Source organism: Larimichthys crocea, chromosome II (assembly GCF_000972845.2).
Source record: "Larimichthys crocea isolate SSNF chromosome II, L_crocea_2.0, whole genome shotgun sequence".
Classification (NCBI taxonomy): Eukaryota; Metazoa; Chordata; class Actinopteri; family Sciaenidae; genus Larimichthys; species Larimichthys crocea.
Genome location: NC_040012.1, coordinates 7,116,551 through 7,134,608, shown reverse-complemented (window position 1 = coordinate 7,134,608; position 18,058 = coordinate 7,116,551). Strand labels below are relative to the sequence as shown.

The 18,058-nt window shown below is 40.7% G+C and overlaps 1 protein-coding gene across 3 annotated transcripts in view; it reads left to right on the top strand.

Moving 5' to 3' along the window:
• LOC104931262 (netrin-G1) overlaps positions 1 to 14,475 on the top strand; it is a 58,954-nt gene extending 44,479 nt beyond the window's left edge. For 2 of the 3 annotated variants that reach the window (XM_019276240.2, XM_019276239.2), the window contains exons 4-7: positions 869 to 1,041; positions 4,237 to 4,263; positions 5,314 to 5,358; positions 11,755 to 14,475. In XM_019276240.2, coding sequence (XP_019131785.1) covers positions 869 to 1,041; positions 4,237 to 4,263; positions 5,314 to 5,358; positions 11,755 to 11,993 — 484 coding nt within the window. In that variant the 3' untranslated portion in view covers positions 11,994 to 14,475. The remainder of the gene's footprint in view (positions 1 to 868; positions 1,042 to 4,236; positions 4,264 to 5,313; positions 5,359 to 11,754) is intronic. The other variant, XM_019276241.2, reaches the window with a different exon arrangement.
• The last annotated feature ends 3,583 nt before the right edge of the window (positions 14,476 to 18,058 follow it).

The window sequence follows — 18,058 nt, the reverse complement described above, 5'->3', positions numbered from 1 at the left end:
AGGAGTAAAATCAAATACGGAGAGTTATATTTAGAATACATGTCCTACATGAAACTGTAATATCTCAACGTGACAACAAACACGGCCTCTGATAGAGCTCTTCACTGGCAGTAAACACAACTCTCACAAAACAAGGTTATATTCCGAAAAACCCGCAATTTCCCCTGCGCTCATCCAGGTTGTTAGAAACACACAAACTCAAAAAGCAACCCGAATATTTTCCACACGCTTGGAAATACAAGCACGCTTGATCCATGCGGTCAGAGCGGGGTTGGATTTGGTTGAGAGTTGAAAGCCGTCGGGCCTTCTCCCCTCTCCGTCTCCTGTCAGGAGCATCTGTCAACTCTGCCACAGTTCTGTCTAATAAACCAGCTCCGTCGATCGGTAGGGTTTCCTGCCTGAAGGCTCCCATGCCAAATAACACAGCTTGAAGAGAAAAACTTTGAAGAGAAAGAATAAAGAGAATTCTCAGACTACGCAGCTTCTCTTTATGCTATCATCTCTGCCATCAGATCCCTGCTTTGTGCTCAATTAGTAAATCTTACAGAGTGCCTTTCATTTCGCTCTCAAAGTGGCAAAAGTGACCTTATTCGCATCGCTGTTCTCTCCGCAGGGGCAGCAACAAATGAGGCCTTGTTTTTTTTTTTTTTTTAAAGGAGAGCATAATGAAGCTTTGAGGAGGCACGATCCAAGTCAGATAACCCACCAGGATTTCAATTTACCCCTGTCAAAACATTTAAAAAAGCACAAATAGACGCCGCAGCAAGGGCAGACTTTGTGCATTCCCTCCGGAGGATACTGATTCAATGGGACGCAGAGTGATGCCAATTCATGTGTCTTTCTCTTTGTTGTTATCTTTCCGTCTCAGGTGCAAGTGCAACCTGCATGCCAACAGCTGTGTGTTTGACAAAGGGAAGCTGGGCTGCGAGTGTGAACACAACACCACAGGGTCAGACTGCAGCCGCTGTAAGAAGCACTACCATGGAAGAGCCTGGAGCGTGGGCTCCTACCTCCCTATACCCAAAGGAACGGCAAATATATGTAAGTATATCCAATGTTCTGTAGATATAGGCTGGCTGTGGAGCTAATTTACTAGTGATACGTTTGGTGTTGGTGATAACAAAAGTTTATTGCCCTTGAGAGATTGCTGCACCTTCATTGTTCCTTTGCTTCTGCTGCATCTCTCCAAAATAATGTTTTTTTTTTTGCTCAGATCTCCCGAGTATGTACAGTAAACTGACTTCCTGCAGACACGCTCTGTCTTTTACCGTGTGGATAATGACTGCACTCTGTGAGAAGCAAAGACAGAAGTACAGCAGAACATCATTCTACTGACAGAAATCCTAAATTTTGTCTTGTGTCATTTGTCTGAATTTGACTGCTGGACTGAATGTTTATTCATGCCCCCAAACAGCCAATTTACCAACTGTACAAACATTATAGCTGATACACAGCTGGCAACAGATACACTGAGAGTGTCTGTTGGAGTGTGTCTTTGTGTGTGTTATTGCATTAATTTGTGGCACTCTGGGTGAATTTGTGTCTAGTCACGTCTTCCCATTGACTTTGTCTCTGTATAAAATAAATAGAGGATTGAGTTTCTGGGTCTGAAAAGTGAAGCCAATGTGGAAGTTATAACATAACATACATTATACTTTAAACATAAGGGCAACGTTTTAAAGAGACATATGGGTCGTTTGGAAGGCAGTGATACCAAATGACTCATTTTGTTACTGAGACTTAACACTTAATAACGCCATAGCATGTTTCACTCTTTTAATATTCCTCTTTTAACACTGAATTCGGTATCCCCACCTCAACCTCACGACAAGTGGGACCTAACGCTGGATATATTTTTTTCTGCCTGTTCACGTGGTAACTCTGAGGCAGAAGGTGCTCTTTTGCATTATCCCCATTATAATCTTGGACGGGAGTTGAGTCACATTTATCAAATCCCATGCCTGAGGCAGGGGGCTCATTGCCTCAATAAATCTAATACAGCCACTCAGGGATGTGGTGGTGGACGGCCAGGCGAGGCCAGATGGTGGAAGATCTAACCCTCTGGTCCTCCGTTCACACTGATTCAGCCTTACAGTCAGAAACACTCGTGGCAGCGGTCCGTTGGGACTGACAGCAGGCGCTTTTCAGACGCTCACTTTGATTGTCTGACTTGAATTCTCAGACATGGCACTATGATTAGATTTGTACATAGATATTATATTGCTATTGATCCGCTGATTTGGCGTGAGCACGCTGGTGCAGTAATTTCGTGCTGTTTCTTGATGATGAATTGAGGGATTACGCAGTCGTTTGTACGAGTGTGTGTCCTGTGCACAAACTGTGTGTGTCCGCACATGCACATGCCACACATTTGATTGCACGTGGGACTTTTTTTTTTTTTTTGTAGGAACGCTTGTGAACTCTAAGGAGATATTGCTGGATTTACCCCTGCGCCTCTTCTGTGTTATGAGCCTCCCTGCAATGTGGTGCTCGCTGTCAGATTGACAGGCCGTTATTAAAAAATCCAACACTTGGCCGCATCTGCACTGAACTGATGAAACCAAGGTCTAGCCATATCAAAAGCAATATTAGCACTTGTTTGGCAGTGGCATAAAATGCAATAATGTTGCACATGGAAGTGACGTAGCAATATTGGTCCCTCAGGTGTTGAATGAACACACTTTTGTCTTAAATTATTCTTATTTCTCTCATAAGTAAAGCCAAGGCCCTGTAACATGCCTTTATTCATTACGTGAAGCTCATATTTCCTATGAGGATATTAAACATACAGCGCTCGTTTCAAGACAAATATGCTGAACGTGCAAAATGTAATTATGGTTTAATAGCTTTCATCTGTCATCAAGTCTTCCTCTTTAATCATGGAAGTCATTTATCTCACAGGTAGGAACAAGGCGAGGTCTATTACACATTCAAATCCCCGCACGTGCAGATATATGGACATACATGACCCTTCATATAATAAATTAGAGAGAGCCCAAAATGGAGCCCTGTGTTGCTATGGGCCATTGCCGTCAGTGGCAGAGAGTGACCGAGAGTGACTCAAATCCACGGCTTCCCTAAAAAAGACGGAGGAGAAAAATCTGTAAGTTGCCCGCAGAGCCGAAGAGGAATCACTTGGAGAATTATGTTGACAGTCCACTTTACAGGGAGCGTCAACTCATCTCGTGTTCCAAAGCAGGTTCACAGGTTAAAGAGGGGTTGGGCGCTGAGAGTTTGATCAGACTGTAGAATGTGTTTTGGTTTCAAAGGGCAATATTGTTTGCCCTCCATTTCTCGCACAAGAGCGGCTATTGGTTAGGGATTGCAGCTTGCTTGCCTTCTTGCAAATTGGACCTCAAAATTTATGCTTTTTCCTGCTGCTGCAGCGTTGTGTACTTGCCAACAGTTGTTGTGGCGGCTCCAGACTGGTAATGAAGTGATGAATGAGGTGCAAACAATATGAAAAGCCCACTGAAACATAATCGTAGAAGGACAAAGCTGTGAAAATTGGAAAAAAAAGGATCCGAAATTGCACTAATTGCGGGGTAGGATTTGTCTGCTGATTACATTAACGAAACACAACGATAGTGAAGGCGCAGCCAGACGATGGTAACACATGTTCCAGAGAAGTGAATCGGGGATGCCAAAGTTAGCTCCAGTCTACTGCCTTTCATTTAGATACGCATGATGTTTTCCTTGTGTAGTAGTATTTTTGTTGTTCTTAGGGTTTTTGATTGGCTTCATCTTGTGTTTTATATACTGGAAATCCCCCTAACCTGACAATCAGTGAAGATTATGACCGGCAGTTTGAATCAAATCAGTCAAACAGCACCTGCAGGTCATTCAGAGATTCACTGATTCAGAAATGACACAGAAACTATCCACCAAACCACCGAGAAAAGCCAAGAGCCAACAAGCTGCGGATCACACGCTTATTTATTCAGATGAAAAGAATTTTCCCGTATTTAGAGTTTTGATTCTGTTGACATTTCAACACTAGCAGACCTGTTATTATCATCAGAGGAGGGTGGTTCTTGGACCAAGGCAGCGGTCAGGTTTACCGCAGAGCCATGTCTGCTGCTGCTTGGAGACTAAAGTGTTGGTGGGCTTTTTGCAATTATCCAAGGCAAAACAGTTTCCTCTTGTACTTTCTTAAAATAAAGTTTTAAAAGTAAAATAACACGAGACAGGCTTTAATTAAATGTTTCTTTGCTCTCTCTCTCTCTCTCTCTGCAGGTATTCCTAGTAATCATGGACCAGTGCGTAAGTTGATCAAACTTTTGACTCGTTTGACTGATTGTGTTGGTGTGAAAGTTTGTGCCATATGTTACCATTATCAGAATGTTTTCCACAGTACGTTTGAATAGAATTGACCAAATTCATATTTTGAGAAAGCATTGCTTCTCTTCAATGTAGTTTTAATAGTGACAATTCAAAATGACAATTTGAAATGAAAGAAACGACATTTGAAACAAACAGAATTTCCTCCAACAAGCCAACAAGTCATACATCCTATTTCTGCTGACAGTTTTGCAAACCATGCTTTCCTGTTTCATATTTTGGAAATATTTTTGATCTGTCTGGGAAATGAATGGAAACCAATGGCTAATTTCTTGTTTAACTTAAGCTTTGTAGATGTTGTGTTGAATTACACAGAAGCAGATTTCAAGAATGAATGGAAATAAATGTGTGCCTTAAAGGTTTCCTACCCTGCAGACATCCATTGTTTTAAAGAAGAAATAATGTAAAACTCTGAATCATCGTTTGCAAAATGGTCCGCACTAATTTTAAGTATATGATTAGTAGTTAACAAGCTCAATACTATATTAGTCCTGCATGTTTGGGCCAGTGTATCAGCCGGCACTATTGAGAATCCCTTTTTCTCTGCACTCTAGAATATTTGCTCCAAGCATACAGACAGATATTTGCCCAAAGCCAGAGAAAAGAAAAACATTTTTTTTCATAAAAACATGTTTCTCACCATGCACCCCAGCACATGTTGATGCCTGAAGGTGACTCCTCATACTGCATAACAAAAGCAGCTACCATATGTACATGTCCCTGCCTTTTGTCTTGTGAAACATTCCCTCATTCAAGTTGCATGCACACTATTCTACATCTATTACTCCAAACAAGTGGCAGAAATTTTGCAGTCACTCATTCAGTAGGCAACTTAGCCCAGATAGCAAATTATTGTAAAAAAAAAAAAAAAAAGCAAGACTCTCTGCATGCTGTCCCTGTGCTTTAACAACATAACAGCATGAATTATATGACAACTCAGTTTAATATATATCCTTTCCCATTTTTACACAGATCGAGCAAATGCTTCATCTCTTGGTGTTGCAAATCGTAACCAAGGTAGGCTTATAGGCTTTTGTAACTTCAGCATGACATCAACATTACAAAAGAAGAATTGATTGCTTATTGATTGACAATTTGAGGGGGGGGGGGTAAAAAAGTGTAATGTAAAATATGCAGACAGCAGTATGCAGTAGATTGTTTTCCCAAAGCCCGAACGCTTTCATCCTGCAAAGCACCGAAACACACGCTGGTCCTTACAAGGCAGACCTTTTGTTGTGAGAACACTGCAGGGAATGGACCACATGTCCACAGCCTCATAACCCCTTTGATCATGCCCTCTTTTTAAATACCCAGAATGCTCTCTGGGGGTGCACCCTTTCTGCCATGCTCACAAGGAAAAAAAAAAAAGGAAAGAGGAGAAGGAGAGAGAAGGAGAGAAGAAGCTCCAGGGGGGTTTATGTAGATTGATCTCAAGCTATCTCCAGCTAATCCTCAGGCCCAGATAGCCTGCACGACTGCTCTCACAGCCAGAAGAGAGGGAGGGGGGAAAAAAAATTAAAAGAGGATTTCCACAATCAAAGGGGAAGGTGTCTCCGTCTCTCTGGTCCGGACTCACAAAGCTGGGAATGAGATGTATCTATGAAAATAATACAGTGTCACTGCAGTCAGGGGGGGGTGAAAAGAAACCTGTTACTGCTCTGGAGTGGATTACAAACAATCCTGCTTTCCTGTGTAATCTGCATCATTACCATATAAAGTGTCGGAACACAGAATCAATCAAACGTAGATGGAAATTTCAACAAAAAAAGCCTTTTACATGTAGGCGTACTGCGTTTGTTGCACTTATGATAGCAGTTCTAAACGCTCCGCGTCAGTAGGTGATTTCATATACGACAAATACTTCAGTATTAGAGCAGGTGACATTTTCTTTGGCGGGAGAGGTGACATTTTATAGTGCAGCAGCAGCAGTGTCTTGAAGGAACAACAATTATTACAGTTATTAAGCATTTGCAATAACATGTTAGGCTGTTTTCATTATTAATTAATGGACACATTTGACTGATTAATCAATGAATAGTTTGAGAAGATCAAACCTCATAGAGCAAAAACATCTCTAATTTCCAGACATCTTCTTGTTTCATTTGACAGTCTGTGACAGTGAGAGTGAGTTGCAGTCGGAGAATGTTTGATTATCAAATCGATAACTCTGATAGTTGACAATTTTCTGTTGTTTGGCAGCGAGTAATCGACTCTTTGTTTCATCTCCCGCACTAATGTGCTTAAATCTCAGCCTGAACAAGGTTTGGTTGCAAATGTGATTGCAGGAAGGGTGAAATAACTCTTGATGACGTCCATACTAATTCCATACAGTACATTGCCACTCGTGTTAACGTGCTACTTTGCAACATTTACAGTAAACCAGTGTGTAAATATTTTAAAACTATTTTAAAAAGCAACTATGAAGGAAGATGTTTTTTCCTTTTTGTCAAGCTTAGCACTGGACGTATAGGGAAGGACCCTGAGGAAGAGAGAGACCCAGTTCATAATACGCCTGACAGCACCTCTAAAGAGGACTAAAAAAACAAACACACACATCTTGTTACATGCTGTAACTAGTTCTTCATTAAAAACATCCAGCCGCTGCATCCTAAGAAACTGACAATGACATACGCAGCATGTGACTCAGCCAATAGTTGCATACGCAGCATGTGCTCAAGGTTTCTGCCTGTTTGTCCTTGCCAGTGTCGCCATGTGCTTGCTCATGGTGGGGATTGTTGAGTCTCAGTAAATAATATTAAAAAAGAGTAATCTATATGGAAAATATGTAAAGGGCGGAGGGTTGGTGAAGCCACATTATCTTGGGTTAGTTTGCTTACCCTTGCTTCCCTTGCTTTGTGCTAAGCCAACAAACTGCTGGCTATAGCTATATATATTATATTATATTATATTATATTATATTATATTATATTATATTATAAGAAATAATAAAAATAGCTATTTATTGCAGTTTTAGTGTTTAATAAAATTATAAAAAGCTACAAATTCTGCATATTTGGTATCAAATTAAAGAGGAAGTTTAGCAAACAACTTCATAACTTCAATTTTTTTGTCAGTTTTTAAGAGTGAGCTGTCTGTTGATTGAGTAGGAAAAATGCTCATTTGAGTGAATGGTCACAGCAACATTCTTCAATTCTTCTAGGGTCTGGATGGTTAACATACAAGAGTTTAGTATCAGTGTCCTCAGCTGTCTATTTACCATAATAAGGAACATCCGGCATGTTCTGTCTTTAGATGCAGGATTGTATCCCTGTCACTGTCAAGTGTTACTATGCAGCTGACAATTTATATTGAACTTCAGAGCCTGGAGTCATGACTAATGATGAAGGCTTCATGTTAATATGATAACAGGAGGCATGGCTGAACGCAGGTTTCAGCTTACCCTGACATCATGGCAAAAGATATCGATTCAGTGTAATTGAAGCAACACTATTCAGCCTCCGAGCATATAATTAGCAGATCCTGTATCTGAAAACTGTCTCCAGTTATAGTTAATTGCACTGGTGAATCTATAGTTCTAAATGCTTTTTAAAACTATCAAATTAATCATTCTGAATATGAATTTTTTCTTCCCTGATGTAATTAAATAGAGGCGTGCTGTCTCTCCAGGGTCTTTCTTGTAAAGAAAGAAAAAGGGAATCTTTAATACTCACTCCCTTTCGGGCTTTCGCTCGACAGCAACAAAACTCAGCGATTTATGTAATCTCAGATCTGTTAATGTGAAATGACACATTTAAAAAGGTTCAATGGGACTTATTTCTACCACATAATATCTAGATCTCCCACAGAAAAAGAAGTGCGGTCCATCGATTTGTGACTTTCTTCCCGATATCACGCGGTGATTTGCTGTATCTCGGAGTCTTGAGTCACACAGCGTCTGAAGACATCAAGAATTCACTGAGATGAGAGGATTAGTGAGCTGCCTGAATATGTCAAGGAAATAAACAGATCGCCAGAGCCTCTGAAAAACTCACAACAAAATGAACAATATGTCCGTTATTAGAGTATAAAATGTGCCATAATTGACAAAATAATACAGTCCGTGTGGTATAGAGTCTTGAGCAGTACAAGAGAAATGTTATTCAGCTCTTTATCTTTTCCTGTTGTGCTGTTGCTGTGGTGAATTTCTCCATGTTGCTTCGTGCAACACCAAGGCCCGAGGACGGATCTGTCATAACAGTTATACTGCTAAAATGTCACACATCTGACAGAGGTGTGAGGTGCACATATGTCTCAGAGAGAGTATGCCGGTGCTTAGACGGGTTTCGAATTTTTATGTCTTCTCACTTGTGCTGCCAGCACAAGCATGAGGGTGAGTGATGTCACAAAGGGCAAATTTGTCAGGTCCCCTTACGTGAGACAAGGTTGTGTCATAAAAAAATAAAAAAATAAAAAAACATGATATTGTGTTTTATCTTTTATTAAAAGGGGCACTTCAAAAAGTTTGAATGTCTGTGAAAAAGATGTCATCGGGGTTATTTCGACATAGTTGGGCCTGTGTTACAAACTGGAGGTATGGAGTGTGAAAATATTGCCACACTTGCCAGGGAGGGTCTAAAAAGTAATACATTACTGGGTTGCATTATTGGAAATGTAGGATCCAGTTTTTAGCACTATATGAGTGTTTTTTTTCTGAGTGACACAAGATAATTGACTTATTTTACACTTTATTTTGTCCTGGAGCCCTGTGGCTCCACAAAGACACCGCAGGCTTAAGCCTCTGGAAAAGAAAACTAATTGGGCTACAGATGCTTTTAGAAAGACAATGGTCCTATGGGTCTGCTGCAGGACACACAGATTATCCTTTGGCCACAGGCAACAGAGTTAATGTGTAGACTAGACGACGGAGACTCAGCTAATCCCATGGAAATTTTTTTACCAAAACACACAGAGCAGGTGTTTTCCATTAACTGTAAAATTAGAAAGCTGACATTACTGATTGGGGTGTAGCCAGAAGGCCATTAATGCTTAAACCCGCTGAGGACACGGCAGCAGCACTCAGAGATTTAGAAGTCTATTTTCATGCATGCAAAGTTTAAGTACAGACACTTTTGCACTCGTAAGGTGTTAATTTTACTCGAGGTCTTGATCCTGTCCAGACCAACGCTGGGCTGGGCTCAAGCCTAAATTGCATGTATTGGTTTGGATTCAGATAAGACTTCATTATAAACATTGCAAGTATAATTAAACCTAAAACAGGCACCTGCTGCTGAGAGCGAACCAAAACAGTAACTTTTCAGTACCTAAAAATAAAAACAAGCTGATGGAGGACTATAGAATTCACTTTACATATAATATGTTGATCCAGTGTTAAAAAATATTGATTATAGCTACTTAAAGGTCCAGTGTGTGGGATTTAGTGCCACCTAGTGGTGAGGTTGCAAATCCAAATGAATGCTCTCTAACGTCTCACCCTCTCTTTCCAAGCATGTAGGAAAAAGCAAAAGATCTAGATCAGTGTTTAGTTTGTCTGTTCAGGGCTACTGTAGAAAAATGCCAGTTCATGTACATGGCAGACTCCGTGGAAGAGGACCCGCTCTCTCTGTAGATATAAAGGCTTAATTATGAGTCAACGGAAACCCAACAATTATTATTTTCAGGTGATTAAACACTAAAAAACATACTAGTGAATATTATGTTACATCCCTGCCAATAGAATGTAAATGTTACACACTGGACCTTTAAAGTATTCCGTCTTACATTTGAATCACCGGGTGACCATGGCAGGGAGGACAATATTTTTAAAGGGAATGAGAGGAGCTGATCGATGTCGGCCTTTATTACACCCAATAATATTATAGTAACTCTAATCCAACTGCTTTTGAAGCTGCACTACCGCCTCCAATTATGAAAATGTGTTCCTCGCGCTCATAATTTGGTATTGATTTGCCCTTTGAAAGAAAATGAATGTAAACAAACAGCTTATTCATGATGTGATTTGCAGATCAGGGCCTGTTGTGTCTGTGCATGTGTGTTTCATCTAAACATAGACATCACGGTGTCATATTCACAGAATTGATTCAAAGAGATTTAAAGTTTAGTGGCTGATTTTTTCGTTTGTTTTAATCTAATTTAATTTAATCTTCTTGTTCAGCGATCATACAAGCAGAAATCTAAGACCTGCTGCATCTGACTGACTACAAGGACTGCGACATTTGCTCTCACGACGCGATCACTACTCAGTCATTACATAAATGCATTAAAACAGTTAAAAGGCTGTGGCGCCAAATCTCTCAGGATTTTTGAAAATAGAGAGTAATTTACAACACTCACAATCCCATATCGACAATAAAGCCACATATCCACAGGCGTTATTTCTATTTAAAGCAGATAACAACACTGGTGGCGGCGTGAAAAGGGGATGGGAATGTTATTAAATTAATCGCAATACCGATGCCTTTTTAATCAGTTTTGGCAAGAGCGACGATTATTTGTGAGGTTTATTCTGATGCATGAGCCACATTACTGAAAACCAAAAAATGTGATTACTATTTATGCAGGGAGAGATATCCAATTACACAGAAATCTCTTGGCAAATATTACCTCTTCCAGGATTTCACCTCTGCCAGCAGACGGGGGCTTCCTGGGATAATTGAGTCGTGAGGGTTTTTGTCTGGAAATGTGAATATCAGCTTATGTAGTCTTAATCAATCTATATCAAAAACAAAAAAAACAACGTTTGGCGGCAGTCTCGGATATTCCGTCCCTTTTCTTCTAACGTCTTATTGTTTGTTGTCAAAGTTAACCGCAGAGAAGGAAATTAAAGCAATTGTTGAATTACCTCGAAATGCCTATTTGCATATCAAAGGGAGTGGTGGTGTAGGTGTAGCCAGGTATCCGTCCCATGTCTTCTCCTCTTTCTTCTTCTTTGAGTGTCATTGTGCCAGAGGGAAGCAAAATGTAATTCTCCCGTCCTGCAGAGAGAGTGGCTGTTTCACAATACGCTGGCATCCTTTGATTCACTAATCATTCATTTCACCTCATCACTGCCGTGGTTTGTTTTGCTCTTTTGTTTTGCCAGGATTATTTGCTCCAAAGTCCCTTTGGTGCTCCTAAAAATATCCATGAATCCATAAAATGTCTGTCTGTGTTCTTTTGTCATAAACAATCATTCAAGGGAAGGGTTTTCACAGGCTGTGGGCTGCATTCTTCATAAAGTACGTGCCCTGGTTATCTGTCTCCTCCGTCGTCTGCACACCACACAAAAGTCCTTGGTTTCACCCTCCCTAATGTGTCAGCTGTGCTCTAAGGACACAGAGTGATGCAGACAGGACAAGAAGAGGCAGCTTGTGCCCTGTGAACTTGCCTGTTGATGTTCTCTGCCGCCCTATCACTGAGTGATCTATTAATCACCCCCTTTCTGTCTCCTCTGCCCTTTTTGCTTTGTCTCCGCAGCTCGGGTGTGTGACAACGCGATGCTGCGCTGTCAGAACGGTGGCACGTGCCACCACCATCAGCGGTGCCATTGTTCCCCCGGTTTCACGGGCGTCCTGTGCGAGAGAGCTCGCTGCCAGGGCCCCGGGGAGTGCGATGACCAATTGTCTGGACGGGCCTCCTTCAATCATCCCCCCGTCGGCCTCCAGCTCGCTTTTACCCTCGTAGTGCTCCCGCTATTGATTGTTTCCCTTTGCTGAGAGACCTGGACGGCCTCCCCACCCTCAACCAAAACCCTAAGACCACATATGTTGAGACTGAACTCTCAACCGTAAGGACATGAAGGACAAAGGATGATGTTGCTAAGAATACAATATAAGCAACTCTTTTGTATCTCCAAGCCACAGTGGTAGGTGTTAACTAGTGCAACTGATGTGCACCGATGTGTTATACTAGATGGATTTATGAAAGGCTTGGTGAAGTCACTGCTGTCGTATGTCACAGAGGAAACGGTTGGAGCCCTCGCTGTCTGATTATGTCATTGGCTGATACTTCATTAAAGACAGACTGGAGACTCGGAGAGAGCTACCCACACTCTGCAAACTGTACAAAACTAGACACATGATTTCTAAGTATCATCTGAAGTTATTAAAAAATAATAATGTGGACGGGGACATCTTTAAACATCTTGCCTCACTGCCTCCTTCCTTACGTGTTACCTTCTCTCCTCCTGTCCCTCACTCTCTCCTCCTTCCCTGTGCTTTGGTGACTCTGGTGATTTTTCCTTTGCTGAAGGGTGTCTGTTGTTTTTTGCCAAATGCTGCACATGTATTATTATCAAGCCCCCTTGCCAAGTACCGATCTAGTACTTCTGCTTTCTTTTCCAGAGGCTTTGTAGTCATGCTTGAGCTCACCTGTATGGAGGGGGAAGAAAAAAAAAAAGTTGTAACATACTGTAACTGTATTTAATTTTTGTATAAAACAGATATTTTCATGACTACGCAAAACAGAAAGATGTATTACTTGTTTTCTATTGCTGCCGATGCGCCCTAGATGTGGACTATGAGCGTGAGGAGTTTGGTTGTATTATTATTTTTTTGCTTGTGCGGCATGGTTCTCTTCATTTGAGAGCTGCTGTCAAAACTATGTTTACATACACACTTACACAATACACTTCCACCAAAGGGAAAAAGAAAAAAACATGTCTTTGTCTTGTTGTTGAACCGTAGTAATTTTATTAAGTAGTACTATAACATTTGGGACAAGATGTGTGGAGTATAGAAGTGTATTGTTTGTAGATAGACACAAGCCGATGACAATAGCTGAATGTCATTTTAAAGGATTTTCGAACGCTAATCGATGCCAATTATTGACCTATTCACTGAAGCAACCGTTGCTGGTAACAATATATGAGTCAGCAAATGACCTCCCAGGTCTACGGTTGTTTTTTTTCCGATGTGCTGTAACCCATCCTTGTTGTGCTCATGAAATGTGGGAGAATCAGACAAATCTCAAGCCAAAATCCCATCAGCTTTATGTAAATTTAGCAAGAAGACTTGGGGGTGGGGAGGGAAAGGAGATTGCACGGTTTGTCGCAGAGGTTGTCCAGCTCAAATCTTTAATCAGATCTAATCCTTGAATCAAATGGGAAGAGGGGAAGGTTTTCTGAGCTGGTACGGTTGAAAGCCTGCATCCTGCTGCGGGAGCCTCCGAGAAGCGACACGTTCAGGAAATGAGCTTTAATTCATGGAGGGTCAATGAATAGAAATGAAGTCGCATCCCACTGGGTGACATATTGAGCACTGAGACCAATTTCATTTGAGAGATTAATTTTCCTCCCGAGGTTGTCATGAAACACCTAATTGTGTTAGAGTCTACTGTAAGTGCCTCTCATTAAATGACACTGTTGATGAAAAGAGTAGCGGATGACTTTTTTGACAGACGCCTGACTGGGAGCGCCTCTTTTGGGAAACTACAATTATTTAAAATGGGATAATATGATGTGTAAAATAACTGAAAAGGGTTGATCTGTCGAAGAAGCAACTATAGTATGACTGCCAATCCATTTTAAAGAGAAAATAAATCAATATCATAGAAGAACTAACCCAAAAAGCGATTGTCCTACCACAGGTTCACAAGGCGCAGCAGGTCAGGTTTTGGATTTGTCCATATATGTTGGAAGTAGTAATCATTGGGCTTTAATTAAGAGCAAATATGCAGTATAAAGAGTTTTTAAACCGTTCCAAACCAAAAATACATCTAAGAAATGGATTAAACTCCATTCCAAATTACACCAAGGCCAAGAAGCATTTCATATTTAATGGCTACAGGTTAGAAGGGAGAGAAGAAATGTCCACGACCACCATACTGCTGTCCCACTAGTGACTGTTGCGTATCGGCGCCTCTTTCCCGTTCTCTACTGGATGTGGGAAAGTTTACACTCAACCGAGCTAATCAAAGATAATGTTACGTTCGCCAAAACACATTGTTTAGTCCTTATCCTAAAAGAAATTTCTCTTGTAACATTTAAAGTGAAACATACTGTTGGAAAACTCCCAAACAATAAAGCATCTAACCTCTGTCTTGCTTGTCAAAGTATGTAAGCGAAGCATCAAACAGCGAATAATCGCAGGACTAACTAGTCCAGCTCTACACTGCAGTACAAGAACGATACCGTTTCTTAATTTTCATCTTTTCTGGTGGAGAATCTAACTTTTTTTGCCAGACACTCCCACCTTTAACCTGTCTTTTTTTTTTTTGCACAATATTATGTAACCATCGACTTGGATCTTTTTTTACAGAGCTCCTTTTAAAACAACTCGGTTGGAAATGGTAAGCTGTCAACTGGAGACAGTGTTTTTTTAACCAACTAATGAAGCTAAAGTTGGCCTTAATAGTTAGTTGGCTACAGCAGATAAAATCACCAGTGACAGTGGTTATTATAGCCGGCTGAAGAAGTGGCCGGCTAGAAATGGGAAAACCTCATTATGTCCATGTGTCTGAAATCGAGGACTTGTTGGAAAGAATTAAAGAATTTGATGAATTAAAGAATTTCAATGGTGAATCTGTTTTGGTTATCGTTGTAAACTTCATTCATGCCATGCAAGAAAAGAAAGCCTGAAGGGTGCAGCAACAGCAACAATGGGACCGGGTTTAGCGAAAGGTCAGTCACTGTTTCAAACTTGCGTATGTGACTAAAACTCACAAATAAGTATGTTTTTATCCCAAATACAGGAACAGCATCATCTATCCAGCGTTACGGTCGTATCTTCTTCTGTGATTTAACAGTTTTCTTCAAGGTTCCTCTCTCTGAACTGCCTTTGCAGCATGTGAAGTGGCACACTCGAGACCATTTGAGGCGACAGTTGGAGAAAAAGGATCTTTTCGAGCGGTGTTTAATAGCCAGAGTGTGTATGTGAAAGACAATTACCTTCATGACGTGTTAGTGCAATAAAACTGGTGTTTCATGACACTTGCTCCTGGCTTTAGGCGACATTTCGCTATTAGCACCAAAAAGTTTTAAGGTTAAATCCAAGTCTCTTGCACTTCAACGCAGATTATGGCACAAACAGTTGATGAACTACTGGATGGAGACCATTGCTCTGCCTCAAGTGCAACGCTCTGCTAACACTTCAGCTACGGAGGGAAAATGAGCACCATAATTCCTCCACATGGCTGTTAGAGTGTGGGCACGGGAATATTTAAAGCAACTTTCTCTACACCACATTTAAAGACCTAAGAAGGAGTTGTAACTACAGCATATGCATGAATATATAAACCTACATATTGGAGCACTAGGACATTATGATAATAACTTCTTGGTACAATTTTCTAAAGTGCGTCAGGGGTCAGAATTCAGCGCACGACGAAAAGACCTGAGGATATTATACGCTAGTTATGTTCCCCTCGGTTTCGTGTCACAGCATGTCTTGTCCTTCCTCCTTTCACATCTAAGACTCAGGAGGGGGTATTAGGAGGACATTTTTAGATGTGAGGAGTCCTCGTGTTCTGCCACCGTCAGCACTGGTGGCACCAACAGAACGTTACATAACATAAGACAAGGGGTATTCAGTATCTGGGAAAGAAGAGGGCTCAGCAACACGACTGGTGCACTCAGCTTATGAGCAATCCAATATCCATATTCAGTTCATCAATGACACTCTTTAAAATGCACAGCTCAAAACACAAAACCTTTTGAAATTAAACATTATGAAGAAAGTTCAGTTTGTGTTTTATTTTCAGAATCTTCAGGAGGATGTTTACTGTAGTTTACAGCTCACAGAGTTAGAGGTCGCAGGTATTTCCGCTTTGCACAAGTCTACTTCTGCGTTTGTATCAATAAAGTCGTCCTTGACCAGTCACGGAGCAAGTTTCAGCTGCTGGCTCCATCGTCACTGTAACAAAAGAAAGTGCGGCTTTCCTACAAAGACATTCTCTTGCATCTAGCAGCAGCAGCACTGTTCTCATAGAGCAAAGGCAGCCAGACAATGCAAGTTATTTTATTTATTTATTTGCTTGTCAGTAAGCTTTTGTTTGTTCAAAGAAGAGATAGAAAAGAAAAAAAAAACATTACACCTTGCCCTGAAAAATTTAAAGTAATTACTGTATTGTGCAGTTTGAGACGTTGATTTCATTCTATTTTTATTTTCTAAATGTCACAGTCTATAATCTGTGTCTGGGCAACATGAATTGCTTCAACTTTAAAAGGTCTAGTCACACCATAAAGTGGCACAATTAAATCAATCTGCTCATCTTCGTGAGATAGTTGCCTAGGTGAGCTTATCTCTAGCACACTAGTTTGGTGGGACCATGCCAGTTAACCAGCACTGAACTGTCTGTCTGTTAGTTTGTTTGCTGACTAATAAGTATAAATAATCATTTAATTTGAAATATGTATCCATGCCATCGACTCCTGTCAGCAAAGAGTTCCTTTACTGGAGCAGTGAAAACTCCATGTTGGATATTAAAGGATGTTATGAATGAAAGTTGATGAAGCTACCTCTCCACCTCCACGCAAAACTGTCCAGACAGCTTGCTCTTGATCAATGGCGCTCATTTTGTGTGTCAAAATACACTCAACACGACAAATGTGTGTAGATGTACATTGTCAATTCTGTTGAAATGAACTGATTTCACTACAAAATTGTATCCCTTAGAAATTCTGATGTGACGTGGCCTTACAGCTCAATCCCACCATAACGTTCAAGGTATGTTTCAGAAGCGTACCCAGAATCAGAATCAGAGCAGATCGAGCTACAGTAGCCAGAAGTCAGACAGAGAATCGGCATAAAGAGTCAGGTCGATTTTCAAAATAAAACACCCTGTGCAGACTTCCGATTGTAAGGAAAACTATTTAACTGCGTAGTCTACTTACTTATGGTCGAAGGCACATAAACCAAGTAAAAATAACCAAATCTGAGCAAGTTAACAAAGTCTGCTGGGCAAAATTCTCTTCTTCTGAGATTACTCCTTGTGGGATATGAAGCCGCTTGGAGAACAGACCAAACCTTAGTAACCTGCAAAATTTTATCAGATTTCTTCCCTTTAAAAAAAACAACAAACTTATATTAAAAAGATGTGCAACTGCAAAGAGAAATCAGTGATAGAGGGTAGGATTTTATGCATCCACCTTCTACATATCATCACATGGGTCATGTGTTATTTTAATTAAGATGTACAGAGACAGGAATAGAACAGGCAATGATGATGCTTGTGAGCGGTGGAAAAGTGATTCAACTTTTATTAGATGTGTATAAGGTAAGTGCTCTTTGAACCCATAAAAAGAGGCTGAAACACCCGTGTAAAAATGCACCGCGTGTGCTTTCGTGTGTACATTTGTGGCGCGGTGACTCATCAGCATCCATAGGCCTCTCCAGTGTAATCAATTTTTCAGCTTCCAGCGGCAGAAATTGTATCGACTCCATTTATGTGGCAACACATCAGGAATGGCACTTATGGAGGGGTGGGAACAGCATCCCATCTGTGGCTTTATCAAACTCCTATTCACATGCCTGACATCGCAAGGACAGCTGGTGGGTGGTTCGCAAGGCTTGGCGCACAGAGCCACTAGAATCACTGGTACACTAGAATCAATAGACAGAACAAAGAGGAAGTTAAACTGCCTCAGCTGGATCGTAATGGAAATACCTTTCTGCCTACTGCTCTTTCAGAGTTTGAAAGTGACTAAACAGAGAACTGCCTTCATCCATTAGTTCAAGAAAAAGGTTCATACAACACAGGTCATGAAGGCTGTATTATACACTTTGTGACGCAGTCAATATGAGCGTTAAATCATGCGCTAAAATATGGAATTAATATCATTTAT